Source organism: Myotis daubentonii, chromosome 17 (assembly GCF_963259705.1).
Source record: "Myotis daubentonii chromosome 17, mMyoDau2.1, whole genome shotgun sequence".
In the NCBI taxonomy this organism is placed as follows: domain Eukaryota; kingdom Metazoa; phylum Chordata; class Mammalia; order Chiroptera; family Vespertilionidae; genus Myotis; species Myotis daubentonii.
In genome coordinates, this window is record NC_081856.1 from 7,971,234 (window position 1) to 7,993,007 (window position 21,774).

General features: G+C 41.2%; 1 protein-coding gene across 3 annotated transcripts in view; it reads right to left on the bottom strand.

The window, feature by feature from the left end:
• The window catches only part of PRKDC (protein kinase, DNA-activated, catalytic subunit), a 209,319-nt gene that overhangs the window by 168,414 nt on the left and 19,131 nt on the right, over positions 1–21,774 (bottom strand). For all 3 annotated transcript variants that reach the window (XM_059672694.1, XM_059672695.1, XM_059672697.1), the window contains 11 exons: positions 16,570–16,716; positions 14,617–14,781; positions 13,755–13,923; positions 13,323–13,372; positions 12,588–12,713; positions 10,700–10,852; positions 8,904–9,019; positions 8,414–8,573; positions 7,119–7,205; positions 6,359–6,478; positions 5,758–5,917 (listed from right to left, as the gene is read on the bottom strand). In XM_059672694.1, the coding sequence (XP_059528677.1) occupies positions 5,758–5,917; positions 6,359–6,478; positions 7,119–7,205; positions 8,414–8,573; positions 8,904–9,019; positions 10,700–10,852; positions 12,588–12,713; positions 13,323–13,372; positions 13,755–13,923; positions 14,617–14,781; positions 16,570–16,716 (1,453 nt within the window). The remainder of the gene's footprint in view (positions 1–5,757; positions 5,918–6,358; positions 6,479–7,118; positions 7,206–8,413; positions 8,574–8,903; positions 9,020–10,699; positions 10,853–12,587; positions 12,714–13,322; positions 13,373–13,754; positions 13,924–14,616; positions 14,782–16,569; positions 16,717–21,774) is intronic.

A 21,774-nucleotide genomic window follows, 5' to 3' on the forward strand; every position in this document is an offset into this window, starting at 1 on the left:
TCCTTGCCTGGACCCCCGTATACCAAAAAGCTGCCCCAATATATCAGTGTACCCGCCCTGCTCCAGCTCTGACCCGACACACGCTACCCTCAGGGCTGCCCTCCTCATGCTCCCTGGAAGCACCACTGCAACCTAACACCCACCTTCCTCTACACCGCTTAAAGGCCTTAGGACTTCAAGGAGTGGAGAGGGAGAGGACCTCAAACAACTAACTCACACAAAGGGAAAAAGAGTCACTTTGAAACTACGAAAAGATGGAGCAGACACTCGCTAACCACATGGTCACAATGAACATGACTGATAATGGCACCAGTTGCTACCATGATGCTGTGAGAAGGACAGAGCATCAGCTCTGAGTGCTTCTGCCAAAAGGCATAACTCGAACCTCATCATGAGAAACAGCAGGCAAGCCCACATTAAAAGACATTCTATAAAATAACTGGCCTGTAATATTAAAAAATGTCAATGTCATGAGAACTAAGAAAGACTGAAAACTATCCCACTTTAAAAGAGGCTAAAGAGTCATAACAAATAAATGCAACGCATGGTCCTATATTGAAATCTAGACCACAAAAAATACAGCCATAAATATGGCTGTAAAAGAAATTAATGGGACAATGAAAAATTTGCATATGGACTATAGATTAATATATACATGTTGTTTTTCTTGATTTCAATAATGATACTGTGGTTTTGTAAAAGAATATCCTTGCTCTTAAGAAATATACATTGCAGCATTCAGACATAAATATCCATGATGCCTGCAACTTGAAAAGGGTATATACATATATATAGAAAGTGGGGCAAAAGTAGGTTTACAGTTGTGAGTGGATGAAACAGAGTTTATTCTTGTATTATTATTTATTAACTAGAGGCCCAGTGCACAAAATTTATGAAGGGGGGGGGTCCTCAGCCCAGCCTGCGCCCTCTCGCAGTCCGGGACCCCTTGGGGGATGTCCGCCTGCCGGGGGATCGGGCCTAAGCCAGCAGTCAGACATCCCTCCCGCAGTCCAGGACCCCTTGCTCCTTACTGCCCGCTGGCAGTGGACGCCAGAGAGGCTCCCACCACCGCCGCTGCGCTCACCAGCTGTGAGCCCAGCTTATGGCTGAGTGGCGCTCCCCCTGTGAGAGTGCACTGACCACCAGGGGGCAGCTCCTGCATTGAGCATCTGCCCCCTGGTGCTCAGTGTGCATCATAGCAACCAGTCATTCCGCTGGTTGTTCCAGCTTTCAGTCGATTTGCATATTAGAGTTTTTATTATATAGGATCATTGTATTATTTTCCACACAAACAGCTGTAAACCTACTTTTGCCCAACCATGTACACACACATCACCCAAAATGTACAGAGAGAAAGTACATGCAATAATAATGTATATATTGCCAGAACCGGTTTGGCTCAGTGGATAGAGCGTCAGCCTGCGGACTGAAGGGTCCCAGGTTCGATTCCGGTCAAGGGCATGTACCTGGGTTGCGGGCACATCCCCAGTAGGAGATGTGCAGGAGGCAGCTGATCGATGTTTCTCTCTCATCGATGTTTCTAACTCTCTATCTCTCTCCCTTCCTCTCTGTAAAAAATCAATAAAATATATTAAAATTAATAATAATAATAATAATGTATATGGGACAAAAATCTTAATTGCTGAATTTGGGTAAAGAGTATATGGAAATTCTTTTTACTATTAATGCAAAAGTTCTGGAAGTTTGATAGATCAAATAAAATGTTACTAAAATCGTGGCTGTCTTTAAGATTCTGGATTTTCTTATTATTGAATTTTACTACTCTCTACTTTTCCCTATCTTCTAGTTATTTACAGTTACACATATTTATCAACAGATAAATCCTTTGCTTAAAAGAATCACAATAATTTCATTTCAATAAAGCAAATAAGAGCACCATAGAGATATTTGCTACTAGATGTATTAATTTTTTAACTAAGTCCATTAATTTTTAGTGAGCTACTCAACAAGCAGCGCTCTTTATATAATGTGAATATAATAAGCCTAAGTAAGCTATAATATTGACTAGTTTGTATTTTTTATCTCTAAGCAATACTTATTACTATCATTTACAGAAATATCTCCCAAAATTGTGAATCACTCTTCATGACTTCTGCATATATATTGAGGTGTTACAAAACCAGACACAGTGAATGAAATTTGCCACACACGGTTCACTTAATGTTTCCAAGCCAACAACATTTAAGTTGATAAGCATAACCAACGGACACAGACACCAGGGGATGAGGGCAAGAGCGGGGTGGGGGTGGGGGGGACAATGGAGGGATAAGGCTGTGTGGGGCAACCAGGCCGGCAGGGGGGTTAGTGAGGGACCAAATGACTGAACAAGCAGTTTGCGTGGGGCGACCAGGCCGGCAGGGGCTTAGTGAGGGACGACCAAACCACTGAACAAGCAGGCTGCGTGGGGAGACCAGGCTGGCAGGGGGCCGTGAGGGGCAACCAGGCCAGCAGGGGGAGGCAGTTAGGGGTGACCAGGCAGGCAGGGGGGGCAGTAAGAGGCAATCAGGCTGGCAGCAGGGGCAGTTAGGGGCGATCAGGCCAGCAAACAGAGGCAGTGAGGGGTGATCAGGCCGGCAGGGGCAGAAGCAGTTAGGGGCGACCAGGCAGGCAGGCAGGTGAGCGATTAGGAGCCATCAGTCCAGGATTGTGAGAGGGATGTGACGGGCCTAAACCAGCAGTCAGACATCCCCCAAGAGGTCCCAGATTGGAGAGGGTGCAGGCTGGGCTGAGGGGACCACCCCCACCCCCCGTGCACAAAGTTCATGCACCAAGCCTCTAGTCCTATCTAATAAAAGAGAAAAATGGTAATTGGCGTACGACGATACCCTTTTCATTGGCTAATCAGGGCTATATGCAAATTAACTGCCAACTAAGACTGGCAGTTAACTGCCAACATAGGCGCAATGCTGGGAGGCGAAAGGGGAAGGAGGGAAGAAGCTGCCTGCCGCTGAATGCAATCGGAAACCCAGGCGGCAGCCAAGAGCCAGAGAACCGAGCTGCCTTTGCTCGGAGAAGCCAGGCCTCCTTTGCCGGCTTCTGTGATAAGAGAACCTGGCCGCCTTTGCCGGCCCTGGGCCAGTAATGGGAGAAGCTGGGTGGGGCAGGGAAGAGGCGGATGTCTGCCTGGCTTCTCAGATCACTGATCACCAGTGATGGGAGAACACCCAGAGGCGGGGCCAGAGGCCAGGCTGAATAACTGCCTGGGGACACCATCTGGACCCCAGGGGCGACGCAGCCAGGCCCCAGAAGGAGACCCAGGGCCTGGGGCTGAGTTGCAGCTGTGGTACGCAATCCAGTGCCTGGGCTGAGGAGACCCAGAAGGAGACCCAGGCGCCGGGGCTGTTTTTGCCACTGGGGCACGCAATCCGGTGCCCAGGTTGAGGAGACCCAGGGCCCGGGGCTGCGTCGCAGCTGGGGCATGCCATCCCGTCCGGGGGCGATACAGCCAGGCCCCAGAAGGAGACCCAGGCACCAGGGCTGTATCGCTGCTGGGGCACGCGATCCAGTACCTGGGCTGAGGAGACCCAGAAGGAGACCCAGGGGCCTCGCAAGAGGAGAGTCTCCATGGTCAGATGGCGTGGTGTCGGGACAGGAATAAAGACCCGAGGTGACTCAGATGCCTGGCCACAGGGTTAGACCAGCCAGCAGGGCCTTTCAGTTGGGACTGGGGTGGGGGTGGGGTGAGGGAGGCAAGCCGGAAATAGAGAACTACAACTCCCAGGAGGCTTAGCGGCCAGGGCCTGGGTGCCTGGCTGTGAAATCGGATGGGCTGTAGTTTCGCAAGCCACTTTAAACTAGAGGCTTGCAAGGTTGGAAGTTCTGCGTCTGGAGCCAGGGAGAAATGGAGCTGGAGCAGAGAGAGGGGTCCATGGCAGCCGTGGGCTTTGAGGAGTTCTCAGCACCTCCCGGCTGGGAGCTGGCGCTGCCTCCGCTGAAGGTGGTCACATCCTGGAGAGCGAGCTTGAGACCGAAGTGGAGTTCCTGTCTGGGGGTCTGGGCAGCTCCAGCCTCCAGGAGCGAGACGAAGAGGAGGAGGCAGCCTGAGGCCAGCAAGGGCGGCGCCAACGGGAACTCAATCGCAGGAAGTACCAGGCGCTGGATCGGCGCTGCAGGGAGATTGAGCAGGCGAAGGAGCGGGTCCTGAACAGGCTCCATCAGATATAGAGGATAACACGGAGACTCCAGCAGGAGCGGAGGTTCCTCATGAAGGTGCTGGACTCCTACGGTGACAACTACCGGGCCAGCCAGTTCACCATCTTACTGGAGGACGAGGGCAGCCAGGGCAGAGACGCCCCCAACCCAGGCAACGCTGAGAACAAGCCTCCAGAGAAAGAGGGGCTGTCCCCGCCCAGGAGGACGCCAGCACCCACAGAAGCCAGCAGCCCGGCCCCTGGCAAGGGGCCCAGCAGTTGGAAGAGGTGGCGAGTGCCATAGGAAGGGCACTGGCAGGAGTCCCGCTGACTCCGGAGCTGGCCCCCGTGCAGATAAAGGTGGAGGAAGACTTTGGCTTCTAAGCCCTCGAGGCTCTGGACTTAAGTTGGGTTTCTCGGGGGCCAGACAAGCTGCTGCCCTACCCCACCCTAGCCAGCTCCCCCTTTGACTGACCCCCCAATAAATGGACCCGATGCAAAAAAAAAAAAAAAAAGCTTACAGAGGCATGTTTATAGGATCAAATAGTATAAATATAGATGTAACAGGACAATAAAAAGAGAACCTGGCTATGATGATAACCTGAATGCTGCCTCTGTGTCATTCCTTCTTTGGGAACCCCTGGACCTGCTGGGGCTGGACCCCAACATTCCTCTTCTTATAAGGACTTCAGTGAGATGGGCTAAGGGTCCCACTGGAACTGCCACAATTTAATGTAATCCCCTCTTTAAAGATCTTATCTCCATATACAGGTACATTCTGAGGTTCTGGGGATTAGGATTTTAACATACATTTTGTTGATTACCCAAGTCAGCCCTTAACAACCAGCATGTTTCAGAAAGTAGATTCCTACAGGGTTATTTACCAAACATTCAGAAGTATTTTTAAAAGAGCTAAGCCCCTCGCCCACCGTGTGGGCCCCTCCCAGCGAAGAGCAAAGGCCTGGGTTCCGGGCACTGGAGGAAAACTGGTGCCAGCAGCCAGGGGAAGGGGCCCCCAAGGGGCCCCAGATTGCGAGAGGGCACAGGGTGGGCTGAGGGACCCACCAGAGTGCACAAATTTTTGTGCACCGGGCCTCTAGTCTATAATAAAAGCATAATATGCTAATTAGACAAGACAGCCGAACAACCTTCCCGACGTCCTTCTGAACAACCTTCCAGACGAAGCTGCAGCTGCAAGGACCGAGGCAAGATGCTGCAGCTGTGAGGGCTGAGGCAAGCCGCGTAGGCTGTGAGGGCCAAGCCCCTTGCACGAATTGCGTGCATCAGGCCTCTAGTTTTTTATAATGCAGTGAACCAAAAGCTATAAGGAGTTCAAGGTATTTATGATAAGTTCTTGCCCTTGAAGATGTTATAAAGCTTAGCAGAATATAAGTAAATAAAATGAACAATAAGTCTAATGCCTCAGTTATATTTCCCATGTCCCAATTATACTGAAATGAATTGGAGAGATTACAAAAATACCAATCAAACATATTTTGAATACATTGGGTTCATATTTCAGAAATTGCAAAACTACAAATAGTAGTCCTATTATAATTATTACATTGCCCTCTTATTTGATACACGTAATTCTTTTAAACCTTACCTGATAAGGCTGAAGTTTTCAAATACCCATCAAGACTAGGGAGAATGTCCTTATAATAGGGCTGAATCACTTGTTTACTGATGTAAGCCGACCATTCTTCTAGGGCACGCAGGCCTGCTTCTGCCAGTGGGGGATAGCTCAGGCCCAGTTTAAAAGCCATCTATATGTTAATACAAACATGGTAAACTTAGACACAGTAATTTAAGATTTAAAGAAAAAAACACCACCAATTAATTATGGTTTCTAATAGATAAGCCTTTCTACAGCCAGAATGTGAGACCCTGCTGGAGGTAAGTGGGTGCATCCCAGGTCATTATCAGAAAACCCAGCACCACTAGTCTATATGGCTGGTGACATGCTGCAGACTTTCAACACATCCGTCTATAAGGGAAGCTCAGAGAGGACAAGACAAGTGTCCCAAGTCCCAAAACTACTAAGTAGCAGAAGTAGAACTTAAACCAGGGTGTCTGATTAGCAAGCATCTACTGTGACTGCTATGAAAAGACCTTCATATTTCAGAAACTGCATATTTCAGATATTTCCATGTTTTCTAGGAATTCATATATATAGGAAATTGATTTTCTCAGGACAATGCATTTACCTGTAATGCGGGAACGTAGGCTCTAACATCAAGTTCAATGATGTCATGTGGCAGGGATAGAATAAAGGTCAAACAGGAGGCCAAAAGTTCATCTTTGTATTGCTTCATTTTAACTGATACCTAAAAAAGAAAGAAGAGAAAAACCTCAGAGGGAAGGCAGAGGAGGGTGGGTGGGAAGAGATTAACCAATGAACTTGTAATCATATATGCATATCCCATGGACACAGAGAATGAGGCTATGCATATATGGGCCTGAGGAGGTGGGGGGTGGGAAGGGGCTGGAAGAAGTTAATGGGGGGAAAAGGAGAAGCTATGTAATACTTTCAACAATAAAGATTATTTTTAAAAATCTGAATAGCACCTATGCTTTGAAATCAACTAAAAAATAGTTACCTATTCTCAAATATGAAAAATGATAATGCAGCCTTTATTTGACATGGCCATGTTCATTTTCAAATAAAGACTGACCTCTAGGAAAAGTTTATTTGAAGTAATTAAATCCCACTATATGGAAAAGCTAAAGAATCTATTAATTTTGAGTTTTCCATCACACAAATTATTTTAAGAAAACTCAAGGGACTTTTGAAGCATAATGGTTTGCCCTGTTAGTGTTACTTAATCCTTTAATCTGGATCTGGATAAAACAAACCAATTTTTAAGTAATTAGATCATTTGTGAACACTAACATTTTTTTAACATACATTCATTTTTTAAAAGCCCATTTTTGAAAAACCCACTGGATAAATCATTTTAAAATTACCTCTTTACCAAATTTTGCAAATAAAGCGAAGCAAGAATACTTTTCTGGGTTCTCAGGTGACTGTTTCTGACTCTTAGGACCAACTCCCTGTTGAATAAAATAGTAAATTAGTACAGTGACAAATAACCAGATATTTCTGTGTCCTAAGCCCAGTAATCCCCCTCCTTTCTTCTGCGAGGTGAACTCATATTCATTTGCCAAGGTTTCATGCAGATGAGCAGGCAGAGGCCAGTGAGAAACGGCATGAGTGGGAGGTGGATGGCTGGTCAAGAGCCACAGGCTTAGCTAAGTCCACTCCCCTTTCCCCATCTTCCAATACATACACTTATGAGCAATGAGACCTGCTCGTCCTATAATTAACCAGTCAGAATACTCAGGAATGACTTAAGCCTTAGGTGCACTAATCCAATTATGCTCAAACTTCACTAACCATTTGAGTGGCCTGTTAGCACAAACTGCTGAGTGCTGCCCCGAGAGTTTCCCATAAGCCTGGAGAGGGCATGAGATGAACCAAGTAATACTGGGCTGCTGGCGTAGGCCCACACTTTAAGAACCTCTGTTATGGCCCAGCTGGTGTGGCTTGGAGGTTGAGCATCGACCTATGAATCTGGAGCTCAGAGTTTGATTCCAGATCAGGGCACATGCCTGGACTTTGGGCTCGATTCCCAGCCCAGGAAGTGTGCAGGAGGCAGCTGATCAATGATTCTCTCTCATCACTGATGTTTCTATCTCTCTTTCCCTCTCCCTTCCTCTCTGAAATCTATAAAAATATACTATAAAAAAAAAAAAGAACCTCTGTTATGCCCTAGCCCGTGTGGCTCAATTGGTTAAGTGCCTGACCAAAAGGTCACTAATTGATTCCCGGTCAGGGTACATGCTCAGGTTGCGGGTTCAATCCCCAGTCGGGGTGTGTGCGGGAAACAACCAATTGATGTTTCTCTCTCACATCGGTGTGTTTTATTTTTCTGTCTCTCTTCATTTCTCTTTAAAAAACAAACAATAAAAACCCCACAAAATATTAAAATAAAATTTAAAAATCTTCATAAAAAGAACCTCTGTTAATCTAACACAATTAGCCAGGTGCTTGTAAATCAGAACAGAAAATGCTACTAGTTAACTTTTTTAAGTGTCATCCAATTGCCACTCAAATTATCAGTTTCTAAAAATACAGATAATAAAATTAGACTTTAAAGTGCAATATGCTACAATCTCTTATTTTTATAATATTTATACAGACACATGCAATCTAAAAAAAACAACAACAGGTATATTCAATGTCCTACAAAAACACTTACCTCAAAATATTTTATTTTCTTGGCATTACTCACAGCAATAGAAAGCAATTTGTAGAAACCACTAATGAGTGGCAACCTTATACACTGACATATTAATTCATATGCAAATGAGTATAACCAGGGCTCAAAAAATTCTACATGTTTCTCAGGAAGAATCTCTCTATAAAAACAAATTAAAAGCTTAATTAGAATTTTTTATCATACTATTTTTATTCCGCTTTGAAATTATAAGGCACATAATTAAAAGGTCTACGATTCCATTATATAATATTTTTAGGTATATCTAAAATCCTTTTTGTTTCCTACTTGAGGATCTTTTAAATATAAAGATAATAGTACATTTAAAATATTTTAACAATTCATAGAAGCAATTTAGATTTTTAAGTCTTTTGCTATTTTACTTCTTATAGCTATATAATAATTTTTCCTAGATTATAGCCAATGACTAACAATTTTCTCTCTTAATAATCAGAATTAAAAAAAAAAATACCTGCAAAATTCCACCAGGTTAATGAAAGCTGAAAAATCTTTAGGTTTAGCAGGATACAAATTAGCAGCTGGATCTGAAGTCGGGATCACCCAAACACCAGTGGGTTCATTTTCATCCTTAAAAATTGTACCAAAACAAACATTATACCAGTCAATCACACATTCATTCAACATATAACTGACCAACTGACTTCACAGCCAAGGTCTGATGTTATAAGGAAGGAAAGCAAAAGTGAGAAAAGTACAGATGAGTCCTCAAAGCTCACAATTTGAGAAAAATGATGGAACTCACAGAAAACACTAAATCTTTTCTTTTAAAAGGATATATGGGAAGTGGTAAAATAAAGTGATAAAAAATTGATATGGCTACAAAAATACAAAGGAAGGAATATCATTTGTTAAAGGAGCTAGCAATGATGCCATGACAGAGGTAGAATTTCCAAACTTAAAGTTCATAGAAAGCATCAATAATAATGGACTTGGAAGTTTCAAACTAAGAAACAGGAATAATTAACAGTATTAAGTAATAGTAACTGACTATTAAGTTACACACTGAGCTTGTGTTATCAAATTCAGGCTAAAGTTATTTCATACATACACAAAGCACAAAAAGCAATAAAACACACACTGGTGTTCCCATGAACCAGCATAAAAATTTCAACATTACAAGCACTATTAAGTCATTGTGACAAATGGCCTTTTCTGTTTTATTATCCTCTGCATATCCTCCCCATTATCTCTTACCTAACTTTGCAGCATCACGCATATGCACTAACTCTGACAAGCATAATCTAGTTTTAAAAAAAAATCACTGGGCCCACCACAGTGTTTTGTTGCTAAAACTCCTCAAGTAAGAGCAGAGCAACTCCCAGCTAGCAGTCTAAAGCCATGAAAACTGGGTACAGACAACAGTCCTTTCCTGACTATGGTCTATATTCTACTATCTTAAGAACACATTTAATACTGTGCACCTGAATTGGGAGCTTCCTTAGCTATAAAGAAGAGGAATACCAGGTTTCCTTATCCTACTGCAAAGTCACCTCTGCACAAAATAGGACTTGACGTTTTACTATTGCTAAGGAACAAATAATAAAAGAAGCCAAGTACACAACTTTTCACACAAAAATTCTTTTAACATATTAAACACATAAATTACTTACTTTTGAAAAACCTAGTGATAACATTTGCTACACATTAGGCCAGTGGTCGGCAAACTCATTAGTCAACAGAGCCAAATATCAACAGTACAACGACTAAAATTTCTTTTGAGAGCCAAATTTTTTAAACTTAAACTATATAGGTAGGTACATTATTATTAACTTAATTAGGGTACTCCTAAGCTGGCCTTTTGCTAAAAAAACGTCCTCAATCTGATTGAGGTATGTTCGCTGAGGTCGACCCCTTCCAACTCTCCCATCCACACTTGTCTTGTATACTTGTTTCGTCTATCAGATAGAAAACTGCGGCTCGCGAGCCACATGCGGCTCTTTGGCTTCTTGAGTGTGGCTCTTCCACAAAATACGGACTTCTGTGCGTGGGCCACGAAGTTTCAATCGCACTGTACGTGCGCACCCGCACGTGGTATTTTGTGGAACAGCCACACTCAAGGGGCCAAAGAGCCGCATGTGGCTCACGAGGCGCAGTTTGCCAACCACTGCATTAGGCTATTACAAAAGTATCAACAATATATATTAATGTGGAAGAAACCAATTTTCTACACACTCTACAAATGTGCTAGACCTACAAATAGAGTTGGTATAAAAACGATGCGAAATTATTAGTGACAAAAATTCTAACCTCTTGTTCTCCAACATTCTGTTTTTTTAGTGTAAGATCCAATTTGTCAACAATCTTCAAAACAGATTTTACAAATTCATCATATAGCAAGCGATTCAGTCTTTGAAGCGAGGAATTCACAAAGAAAAATGCTTCATCTGCTAAAACAGAATCCTTTAAAAAAATCATAAACAAAATTTTGTCCATAAAAGTATCAAAATTAGTACTAAGTATGCATTAAAATATATACAGATGTACATGCATATTTAGGTATTATGAAAAATGCTGTATAAACTGTAACAGACTTATCTGGAAGTTTACAAGCTCAAATTGTAGACACCTTCCTAAATTATTAGGACAATATCATTTTGGTCAGATAATATTATTATCCAGTCATGTAGCAAATACTAGGTACATAATAATAAATAAGAAGATTCAGGCCGATCCATATCAAAGCATTTCCCCCAATTAATTTGTGTGTTTGTGTGTATACACTTGCATACTATACACACATACCATATGTACATACACACATACATGTATCTAGATAAATATATAACTATCCTCAGAATGGATTTAAAAGCATCATCTATCATTTCTCTAAAAGTGAAACTATTTTACCATTTCAAAGATATAGGCCAATTACTGAGTAAAGACTCAGTCAAATATTCTATGGAACTTAACCTCAAAATATAGGGCTATTTAACATCATATAAGAAAAAAATGTTTTAGGTAAAATTACTAACACTACTATTTTACCTCAATAAGAAAACAACTAAAAACTCCTGAGATTTGTCACAGAATAGAAATCATCTACTGCCCCCAATTTTTTTTTTCTAGTCTGTTAATGCTTTGTCAGTCTGTTAAAATGGTGGCCAGAACCTGGCTTTAAAACATCTGCTAGAAACATATTAGGCAGGAGGCATTACTCTAATCATAGATGATATAAATAATAGCTGTGCACCAATCTCCTTCATACCTATTAAGTCAACTGGATTTATCTTCATCTTTAGCAAATAAGAAAAGAATAGCTCTATTATATTTTTGGTTGGATCTATTAGAAAGAAAAACAGCATCAACTACATTACACTAATACTTAAAGCTAAAACATGAACTCAGTAATTAATTTTAAATGAGTTCTCTATAATTTAGCTCTTTTTTTTTTTAGAGGAGGAAAGCCCGGTTTATTCTCTAACGGCTGCAGCTTCCAGGCAATCCTGCTGTGGTGGTGGTGGCAATGGCAGTGGTGGCTAACCAGGCACTCAAAACTCCAGAGGAGAGCCCTATCTCACCAGAGAAACTATGCGGGAACAGTCACATTGGGTTTTTTCCTCTCTCGATCCTCTTACTACTTGACTCTGGAAGCAAAGGTAGCTAGCCCATTTCTTCCTTTGGCCTTTAATTTGCAGAGAGATTAAAAGCTTCTGATCACTTTTTTTTTCTGAAATATTCTTCCACTGCACTGACCAATAATTTTGTTCCTTTTAATTTACTTTTTTCTAGTTTCATTTTATCCTAACTTACACTGTTTTGATTTTTTATTACTTGTAGTACTTTCTAAATAAATGACTAAAAGTCGGAAAAATATAATTCTGAAATAAATAATTCTTTTTTTTTTAATATATTTTATTGATTTTTTTACAGAGAGGAAGGGAGAGGGATAGAGAGTTAGAAACATCGATGAGAGAGAAACATCGATCAGCTGCCTCCTGCACACCTCCTACTGGGGATGTGCCCGCAACCAAGGTACATGCCCTTGACCGGAATCGAACCCGGGACCCTTCAATCCGCAGGCTGACGCTCTATCCACTGAGCTAAACCGGTCAGGCAAATAATTCTTAAGTATATAAACTATACACATAATACAGAGGAACAAGGGTATTTTATGACTTTAAAGTTGTCATTTTACCATTATCTGGTCACAACTCAGAAGATTTCTAAAAAGATCCAAATAGTCTTTGTATGTGGGTACTTTCCATTTGCCAGTCCTAACTTCCCCTGATGCACGATGGTCTTCCAATTCAGACTCAGCACCCTGGACAGGAAAACATTACACCAATATTTACTAATGAAGTCACAAAGTAAGCATTGCTGCCAGAACTTCCTGATTTTCAGAATTTTCTAAGCTAAATCAGCTACCAGTAGGAGACTATAGTATGATTGAAGAAGATAATACATTATGAAAGCATAATAAAAAGGCAAGCTGAAAACAGGATTCTTCTCACTGGGACTAAAAGAGTGATGTGCTAATATTTCAAAAACAATATCCATGGGATGTGTTATAAGGCATTTACCTCACTTTCTTATACAGGCCTATCTCTCATCTCATCCTGTAACTTCAAGTTAAGTAAGATGTGTTCCAGAATACACCTAAGTATTTTGTCCTAAAATTTCAAGAGAAAAAAATATTCCCTATTTGTAAAAAGTTGTATATAACAGTAAATATGTTTAAGGATATTTCATAATTTAGGAGTTTATTCGCCTGAAAAAAATATAGAGCTATTAATCCTAACTTTCCAAATTGTACAGCATGGCTAATAACTAAAAAGGCCACTTTTATATATTACAGACTACAAAGTCCAAAAACATTTCTAACTTTCAGAGACAAAGTTCTAATTTACAAAACATTAGATTCAGAATTTACCTTTTGAAGGATCACTGCTTTAGAACATATTCTGATTAAACTCTGATGCACTGAAAAAAAGAAAACAAAAACAAAAATGAAATAAACAAGGAAAAATACAACCAAACAACAAAAATGATAGTCATTCTTTTTATTAACATAACTTTACTTCTCAATTTTTTTCTCTAAGTTTGTTAAAATCTTAGTTAATTTAACAAACTTAGAGTTTGTTAAATCTGTACTATTCAGATTCAGAAGCACAAGGAAGAGAGAAAAAAAGATTCAAAAAAAGCACAGAAAAAAGAGATTTTGGTCCACCAAAATATATGGAGTTCTCCAAGAGACATCAAAAGATACAAAAGAATTTGGCAACCTGATGTTCTTCATCTATATCATAAAACATGTTAAGTGTTCATTATTCATTATGAAAACAAAAGTGAATTCCAAACTTACCCACAGTATTAATGCAATTCCAGAGAACTGGTCCTTTTTCTGCTAAGGCTAGGAAAACTTTCACTATGGCTTTACAGCATACCAACTGCATTTTTGGACTATACTGTGGGAAACTGTCTATCTGGACCACTATGAGATGTTCCAGAACTGAAGTGTACACCTCAGGGACCTATTAGAAACGGAGAGCAAACTAAAAGTTAGGGAAGGAAACGAATAAATATGGGAATAACACAAATATTCAAATTAATTACAACCCATTCCAGCCGTGGCCAAACTACAGCCCACGGGTAGTTTTTGAAATTTATTATTTGAAATGAATAAAACTATTGGAAAAAAAGACCGTACCCTTTTATGTAATGTTTACTTTGAATTTATATTAGTTCACACAAACACTCCATCCATGCTTTTGTTCCGGCCCTCCGGTCCAGTTTAAGAACCCACTGTGGCCCTCGAGTCAAAAAGTTTGCCCACCCCTGCATTAGACACTATTAGATCAATAAAAAACCTGGTTTGTTATCTACATCTACTAATAAATTTAACATTTATCATTGTGATTACATTTTTAAAAAACACATACAGAAAAACTGTCTGAATGATACTTAAAATGAAAGTCTATCCCAAGCAGCGATCTTAATTAACCTTTAGAAAGGCAGAAAGAGTAACAAATAATTTTTCCTGCTGTGGGTAACAAAAAGTCAAGTTTCATGACTATAATTCCACTGACACAAAATACTAATTAAAAATGTCACCCTGATCATAATGGGGCCTATACTGAGTGCATACTGTTCATACAATTCCATTGAGTTATTGAAGAACTGAGATTAAATAAGTTATGCTCAGTTTAAGTAATTATTCCACTTACTGTATCCAGGTAAAGCAAGACACTTGCAATAGACTGGAGGAAGCTTGGCATCTGGTAAATGTGGTCCTCAATAGTGTCCATCTGGGTGAGGAACAGCTGTTTGCAGCGTTGAATGAGCTCTACATACATGAAGTCAACATCTTTTGCATTTATGACCTTGCAAGGCTTTAGGAAAGGTAAATAGAAATCTTTATCAATCTCATCAATATCAAAATAATGATATTTAAGGTGTCTTATTACACCATGATTATAAACTAAATATTAAAAAGCTTTTTAATGGAGAATAGAGATATAAAATACAGTATATCTTACAAAAATGTTTTAAATAATCTGTAAATACATTCTAAATAAGTTTTCATACACAAAGCATCTAGATTTTCAACTATATTCTAGACCAGTGATGGCGAACCTCTTGAGCTCGGCATGTCAGCATTTTGAAAAACCCTAACTTAACTCTGGTGCCGTGTCACATATAGAAATTTTTTGATATTTGCAACGATAGTAAAACAAAGATTTATAGTTTTGATATTTATTTTATATATTTAAATGCCATTTAACAAAGAAAAAATCGACCAAAAAAATGAGTTCGCATGTCAGCTCTGACACGCGTGTCAGCTCTGACACGCGTGTCAGAGGTTCGCCATCACTGTTCTAGACACTGTTTTGATAGTAGGTATTAAAGACAAAAAAGATGTAGTCCCAGTCCCCATGAGGCTAGTCACCCAGAAGAGACTGACAACTACATTCAAATTTGGAATACACAACTACTCCACACCGAACGCTGTAAGCCATCTTTATAACTCACAGATCTGATGATGCTACTACCCAGCTTCAGATTTTCCAAAGGCTTCTTTAGCCTTCAGATCTAGCCCAGCCTCCTTAAGGATCTGACTAGTTTCTCCTTGAGAGCCCTCTCTCCTGCCTTCCTTGTCTATCATGCTCTAGTTACACTGTGAACACATCTAACTACATTGAACAAGTTGAAGTTGGTTAGGCCACAGTGTATGAAGTTCAGTTCAAAATTCCATGCTCTCATTTACCGCTGAGGTGTCTTATATATTGTTTCTTCTGCCCTAAGTATTTTAAAGGCGCTAACAGAGACACATGGAAGCAAATGAGGAAGTATCAGGATGAAATGAATAGTGATAGTGGAAGGCTGAAAAAGGACCTCTCGTTCTCTGAAACAAGGGAGTAGACACTGAAGATTAATCTGTAGAAAGAGAGGTAGCAAGTAATTTTCTCCATAAAAGAGAAGTCACAGAGATCCACTAAGAGGGAAATAACTATGGCTATTCTCATTATTCTTATATATAGCTCCTTCTGTCATTAGAATTTCTATTTTTAAAATGTTGAGTACCATCAACTACAATTTTACTTCATAAATAAGAGGCAGCATAGCACAGTGGAAACACATGCTGTTTCTAGTCTTCACACCTAAATTTATGTCTTGGTTTTGTCAATTATCAACTGTATGTCCTTTAGTAAGTTACCCAATTTCTCTAGGGCTGTTTCTCATCTGTAAAGTGAAATAATACTCTGAAAAGCTTGGAGGGGAGTTATGAGGATTTGAGATAACACATACAGAATCTTCATACATAGCAGGCACTGAAAAAACAAGTTAATAGTGCCCGGCCTGCATGGCTCTGTGGTTGAGCATTGACCTATGGACCAGAGAGTCATGGTTTGATTCCCGGTGAGGGCACATGCCCAGGTTGTGGGCTCAATCCCTAGTGTCAGGTGTGCAGGAGGTGTGATTCACTCAATTCATTGATGTTTCTATTTCTCTCTCTCCCTTTCTCTCTAAAATCAATAAAAAAAAATTTTTTTAAAGTTAACAGTAAAGCAAACAACAAAATTATCTCAAGGATGACATACTTTAAAATGTAATAAATTATATTTCTTTAAATACTCCCAGTAAAACTAAAATGTTAAGAGAAAATTAATGATCCATACTCCTGCAAAAAGTCCATATCCACGAATCGCAATGGATAAATCCTTGCTGTTTGAATCCATGTTCCTGATGATTCCATAGAATTGTTCCATAAAGTACTGCAGCTTACTTTTATGCATTTCTGCATCTTTTGCCACCAGAAAAGAAACCTGCAATTGCATAATATTTACTTTTTAAAAATATAAAATGGCAAAACAAAGTAATCTATACAAATGAGAAAGGCTAGAATTGGTTAAGTAGAAATCATTAGTGTGTTTTATAGTTCCATACAATCACTTTTACTCATAAAGAATCACTGATTCAATTTGCTTAATCTCCATCAAGTTCAGAAAAGACACTCCCTTAAACAAGGCTTTATTATATGTGATGTATTTTTCCTAGAGAATGGAACTGAAAGAGACCAAAGAAATGCTGGAAGACCTATGTACCAAAGAAAAAAAGGTTTTGAATTAAGGCTTTCTGATGAAGCAGAAATCATGTTTAGAGCTCATCTGTGGCACACAGGACAATCGACACAGAGTTGTGCACGCCCAATGGCCAGCAAGTTCAGAACTCAGCAACCGACTGGGAGCCGCATTAGCAACTCAAAATGAAGTTCAGAACTAATAATCAGAAAGACAAGGCATCTCATTTTTCCAAAAAAATAAGCCCTAGCTGGTTTGGCTGAGTGGATAGAGAGTCGGTCTGCGGCCCGAAGGGTCCCGGGTTCGATTCCAGTCAAGGGCACATACCTCAGTTGCAGGCTCCTCCTCAGCCTGGGGCCCTGGTTAGGGCTTGTACAGGAGGCAACCAATCAATGTGTTTCTCTCACATCAATATTTCTCTCTGTCTTTCCTTCTCTCTTCCACTCTCTCTAAAAACCAATGGAAAAGTATCTTCATGCCCGCTGGTGTGGCTCATTGTTTGAGCAATGACCTATGAACCAGAAGGTCATGGGTTCAATTCCCAGTCAGGGCACATGCCCAGGTTATGGGCTCAATCCCCAGTGTGGGGTGTACAGGAGGCAGCTGATTACTAGTAATGATTCTCATCACTGATGTTTCTACCTCTCTCTCCCTCTCCCTTCCTCTCTTGAAATCAATAAAAAATATGTATTTTTTGCCTTAGCCGGTTTGGTTCAGTGGATAGAGCATCAGCCTGTGGACCAGAGTCCCAGGTTCGATTCCAGTCAAGGGCACATACCTTGGTTGCAAGCTCCTGCCCAGCCTAGCCCTGGTCAGGGCTTGCGCAGGAGGCAACCAATCAACGTGTTTCCCTCACATCAATGTTTCTGTCTTTCCCTCTCTTCCACTCTCCCTAAAACTCAATGGAAAAATATCCTCGAGTGATGATTAACCAAAAAAAAAGAAAAAGAAAAAAACAAAAAAAGAAAACAAATATATATGTGTGTGTGTATATATATATATATATATATATATATATATATATATGTATATATATATATTTTTTTTTTCTTTACACAGTTTTTAAACAAAATAAGGCTTAAATAAGTTAGGCGAGGCAAAAGAAAAACGTACTTTGAGAAGCAAGTACATCACTATCTACCAAACTGACAACAGCCTAAATGCAAGATCATAAGTGTTCAAAAAAGCATTCTAATTTCAGCACAGACTTCCAAGACAAGAATGAAAAGACTCTAGACAACTATCAAAGGCAGAAAAAGGATATCCACCTTTCATTTCCATGCCCCAATCTCACACAAAGTCCCACAGGTCTTAGCATATGTCCTTCCAGGCACTTTACTCCCTGTTTATTTTAGAAGAAAGGTATAGCACACATACTGCTTCTTAATTTCTTTTTCCATAAACATATCATGAATATGTTCCTCAAAAAGTAAACAAATACCACCTTTTGTTTTTCAAATATATTTTTATTGATTTCGGAGAGGAAGGGAGAGGGAGAGAGAGATAGAAACATCAATGATGAGAGATTCACCGATCGGATGCCTCCTGCACGCCCCCTAGTGGGGATCAAGCCAACAACCCTTGACTGGAATCCGCAGGATGAAACTCTACCCACTGAGCCAAACCAGCTAGGGCCAACTACCATCTTACTTAATAACTGAATAAAGTATCACATGATCTCATTCATATGTGGAATCTAATGAACAAAATAAACTGATGAACAAAATAGATCGAGACATAGAAACATAAAACAGAATGCGGAATCTCAGAAGGAAGGCGGGGGTGGGTGGGAAGAGATCAACCAAAGAACTTGTATGCATATATGCATAACCCATGGACACAGACAATGGGGCGGTAAAGGCCTGGTGCAGAGGGCGGGCTAGAAGAGGTCAATGGAAGAAAAAAGGGACACATGTAATATTTCCAACAACGAAGATTTAATTAAAAAAAATAAAATATAAAAGCATGATGTGCCAAAAAAAAACCCTTTTTCGCCGAAACCGGTTTGGCTCGGTGGATAGAGCGTCGGCCTGCGGACTGAAAGGTCCCAGGTTCGATTCCGGTCAAGGGCATGTGCCTGGGTTGCGGGCACATCCCCGGTGGGGGATGTGCAGGAGGCGGCTGGTGGATGTTTCTCTCTCATCGATGTTTCTGACTCTCTGTCTCTCTCCCTTCCTCTCTGTAAAAAAATCAATAAAATATATTTTAAAAAAAACAAAACCCTTTTTCATTTTATGAATATATTATGTTTATGAATTTTAAATTTTTCTAATTTTTTTGTACTTTCAACAAACATACTTATGCATTTTTATCCAAAAGTTTTATTTATAGTAGCAAAAACTTTGAAATAATTATCAAATAGTAGAGAATAGGTAAAAATATTTTGGCTCATATATGTAATCCTATATAATAGAGATAATATGCAAATGGTCGTCACACCCTCACATTGTCACACCATCACCCCTTAACTGCTCAGACACTCAACACTGGGGAGAGAGGAATGGGGACCAGCCAGACACAAATGAGCTCGCAAGAAAGGAATGGGGACCAGCCAGGCACAAATGAGCTCTCTAGAGAAGAATGGGGACCAGCCAGGCTGCGGCCCAGGAGAGGGACAAGCCACCCGCCCAGCAGTCTCGGGAGCCAGCGGCTGCACCTGCGCCTGAGGCCCGGGAGAGGGACAAGCTGCATGCCCCGCGGTCCCAGGCACCAGCAGCTGGGGCTGTGGCCCGGGAGAGGGACAAGCCGCCCTCCTCGCAGTCCCGGGTGCCAGCGGCTGCACCTGCAACCCCGGGAGAGGGACAAGCTGCACGCCCTGCGGTCCGGGGTGCCAGTGGCTGGGACTGCGGCTCGGGAGAGGGACAAGCTACCCACCCCGTGGTCCCAGGTGCCAATGGCTGCACCTGTGCCTGTGGCCTGGGAGAGGAACAAACTGCCCACCCCGCAGTCCCAGGCGACAGTGCTTGCTGCTGCGGCTAGCCCGGGTGAAGCCGGCCTGGGTCCTGGCTGCCTGCAGCCAGCCAGAGGGAGGGAAGCCCGAGTCCTGGGTGCCTGCAACCAGCCAGAGGGAATCCTGGATCCCGGGTGCGGGGCAAGGCAGAGGCGGTTAGGGGCGATGAGGCAGGCAGGTGAGCGGGTAGGAGCCAGCAGTCCCAGATTGCGAGAGGCAGTCGGACATCCCCCGAGGGGTCCCAGATTGGAGAGAGTGCAAGCCGGGCTGAGGGACACCTGATCCCCCCACCCCCATGCACAAATTTCGTGCCCCAGGTCTCTAGTCTATAATAATAAAAGTGTAATATGCTAATTAGACCGAACGTCCTTCCGGACAAAGCCTGGGCTGCAGCTGCGGATGGAGACAGCCATGAGGGAGGGATCCAGGCAGCTGGCCTGCAGCTGCGAGGGACAGATCCAGGCAGCCGGCCTGTGGCTACGAGAGATGGACCCAGGCAGCCACTGTGGCTGTGAAGGCCTACTCTTGCACCAATTTCATGCATCAGGCCTCTAGTGATATATAACAACTATGTTGCCATTAAAAATTAATCAACCAGAGTAGCTCAGTTGGTTGAGCATCATCCTTTGCACAAAGGGTTGCCTGTTCAATACCTGGTCAGGGCACACACTGGGTTACATGTTCAAGCACTTACGGAAGGCAACCAATAGATGTTTCTCACATCAATGTTTCCCTCCCCTTCTCTCTCTCTCTCTCTCTCTCTCTCTCTCTCTCTCTCTCTCTCTCTCTCTTCCTCAATCTAAGCACATCCTCGGGTGAGAACTAAAAAAACAAAAAGTAATCATGTAGACCTTAAAGTGCTATCAGGAAAACCTATTCAACAGAATGGAAAATCATACGGCTATAAAAATTACAAATAATATTCCTTTATGTCTCTTCCTCCCTCCTCATTCCTTCCTTGTGGGGATGAAGACAGCAAAAGGGGGATAAGAGGGAGAGAGGGACAGAGAAAGGGAGGGGAAGGTCTAAAAGTATCACCACAAAAATGGTGATTTTTTTCCCCCTGGTGGTAAAATCTCAGAAGATTTTAACAGTCTCCTTTGTACTCTTCTATATATTTTTAATTATATGCAACTAACCTGAAAATGTTTTTCATAAAAACTGTGTAAAAAGGTATTGGATTAAAAAAATTCTTCAGGAGTAACGTTTAAAATTTTTAAATGCAGGACATATACTAGTCAAGACAATATTAGAAAAGAAAAAATTAAGTTGGAGGATATCCACTACTTTATTTCAAGACTTAATATAAAGGCAGAGTAATCAAGACAGTGAGGTAGTGATATAAAAATAGACAAAAAAGATGAATGGAACAAAATAGAGAGTACACAAATAAACCCACACATATTTGCTCCACTGATTTTTAACAAAAGTACCAAGGAAAGTCAATGAGAAAAAAGGAGACTTTTCAGCAAGTGGTGCTCAAACCAAAAAAGTGAGGGGGGAAAATACCTCCAACCCTTACTTAACACTATACACAAAAGAAATTCAAAATAGATTACAGACCTAAACGTAAACGCTAAAAACTATAAACTGCAAAGCATCTTGAAGAAAAATAAAAGAAAATCTCTGTACTCATGGAATAAACAAATATTTTCTACATAGGATATAGAAAGGAGGAACTAGTCGGAAAATTGGTAAAATGTAGTACTTCATCGCACTTTTAAAACTTCTGCTCATTGAAAGATACTGTTAGGCAAATGAAAAGGCAAGCATCACGGCAGTGTATGGCTGCCTCTTTGTATCTCTCCTTAAATCTACAACTAGTCAAACACGTATAATCCAACAAACATTCC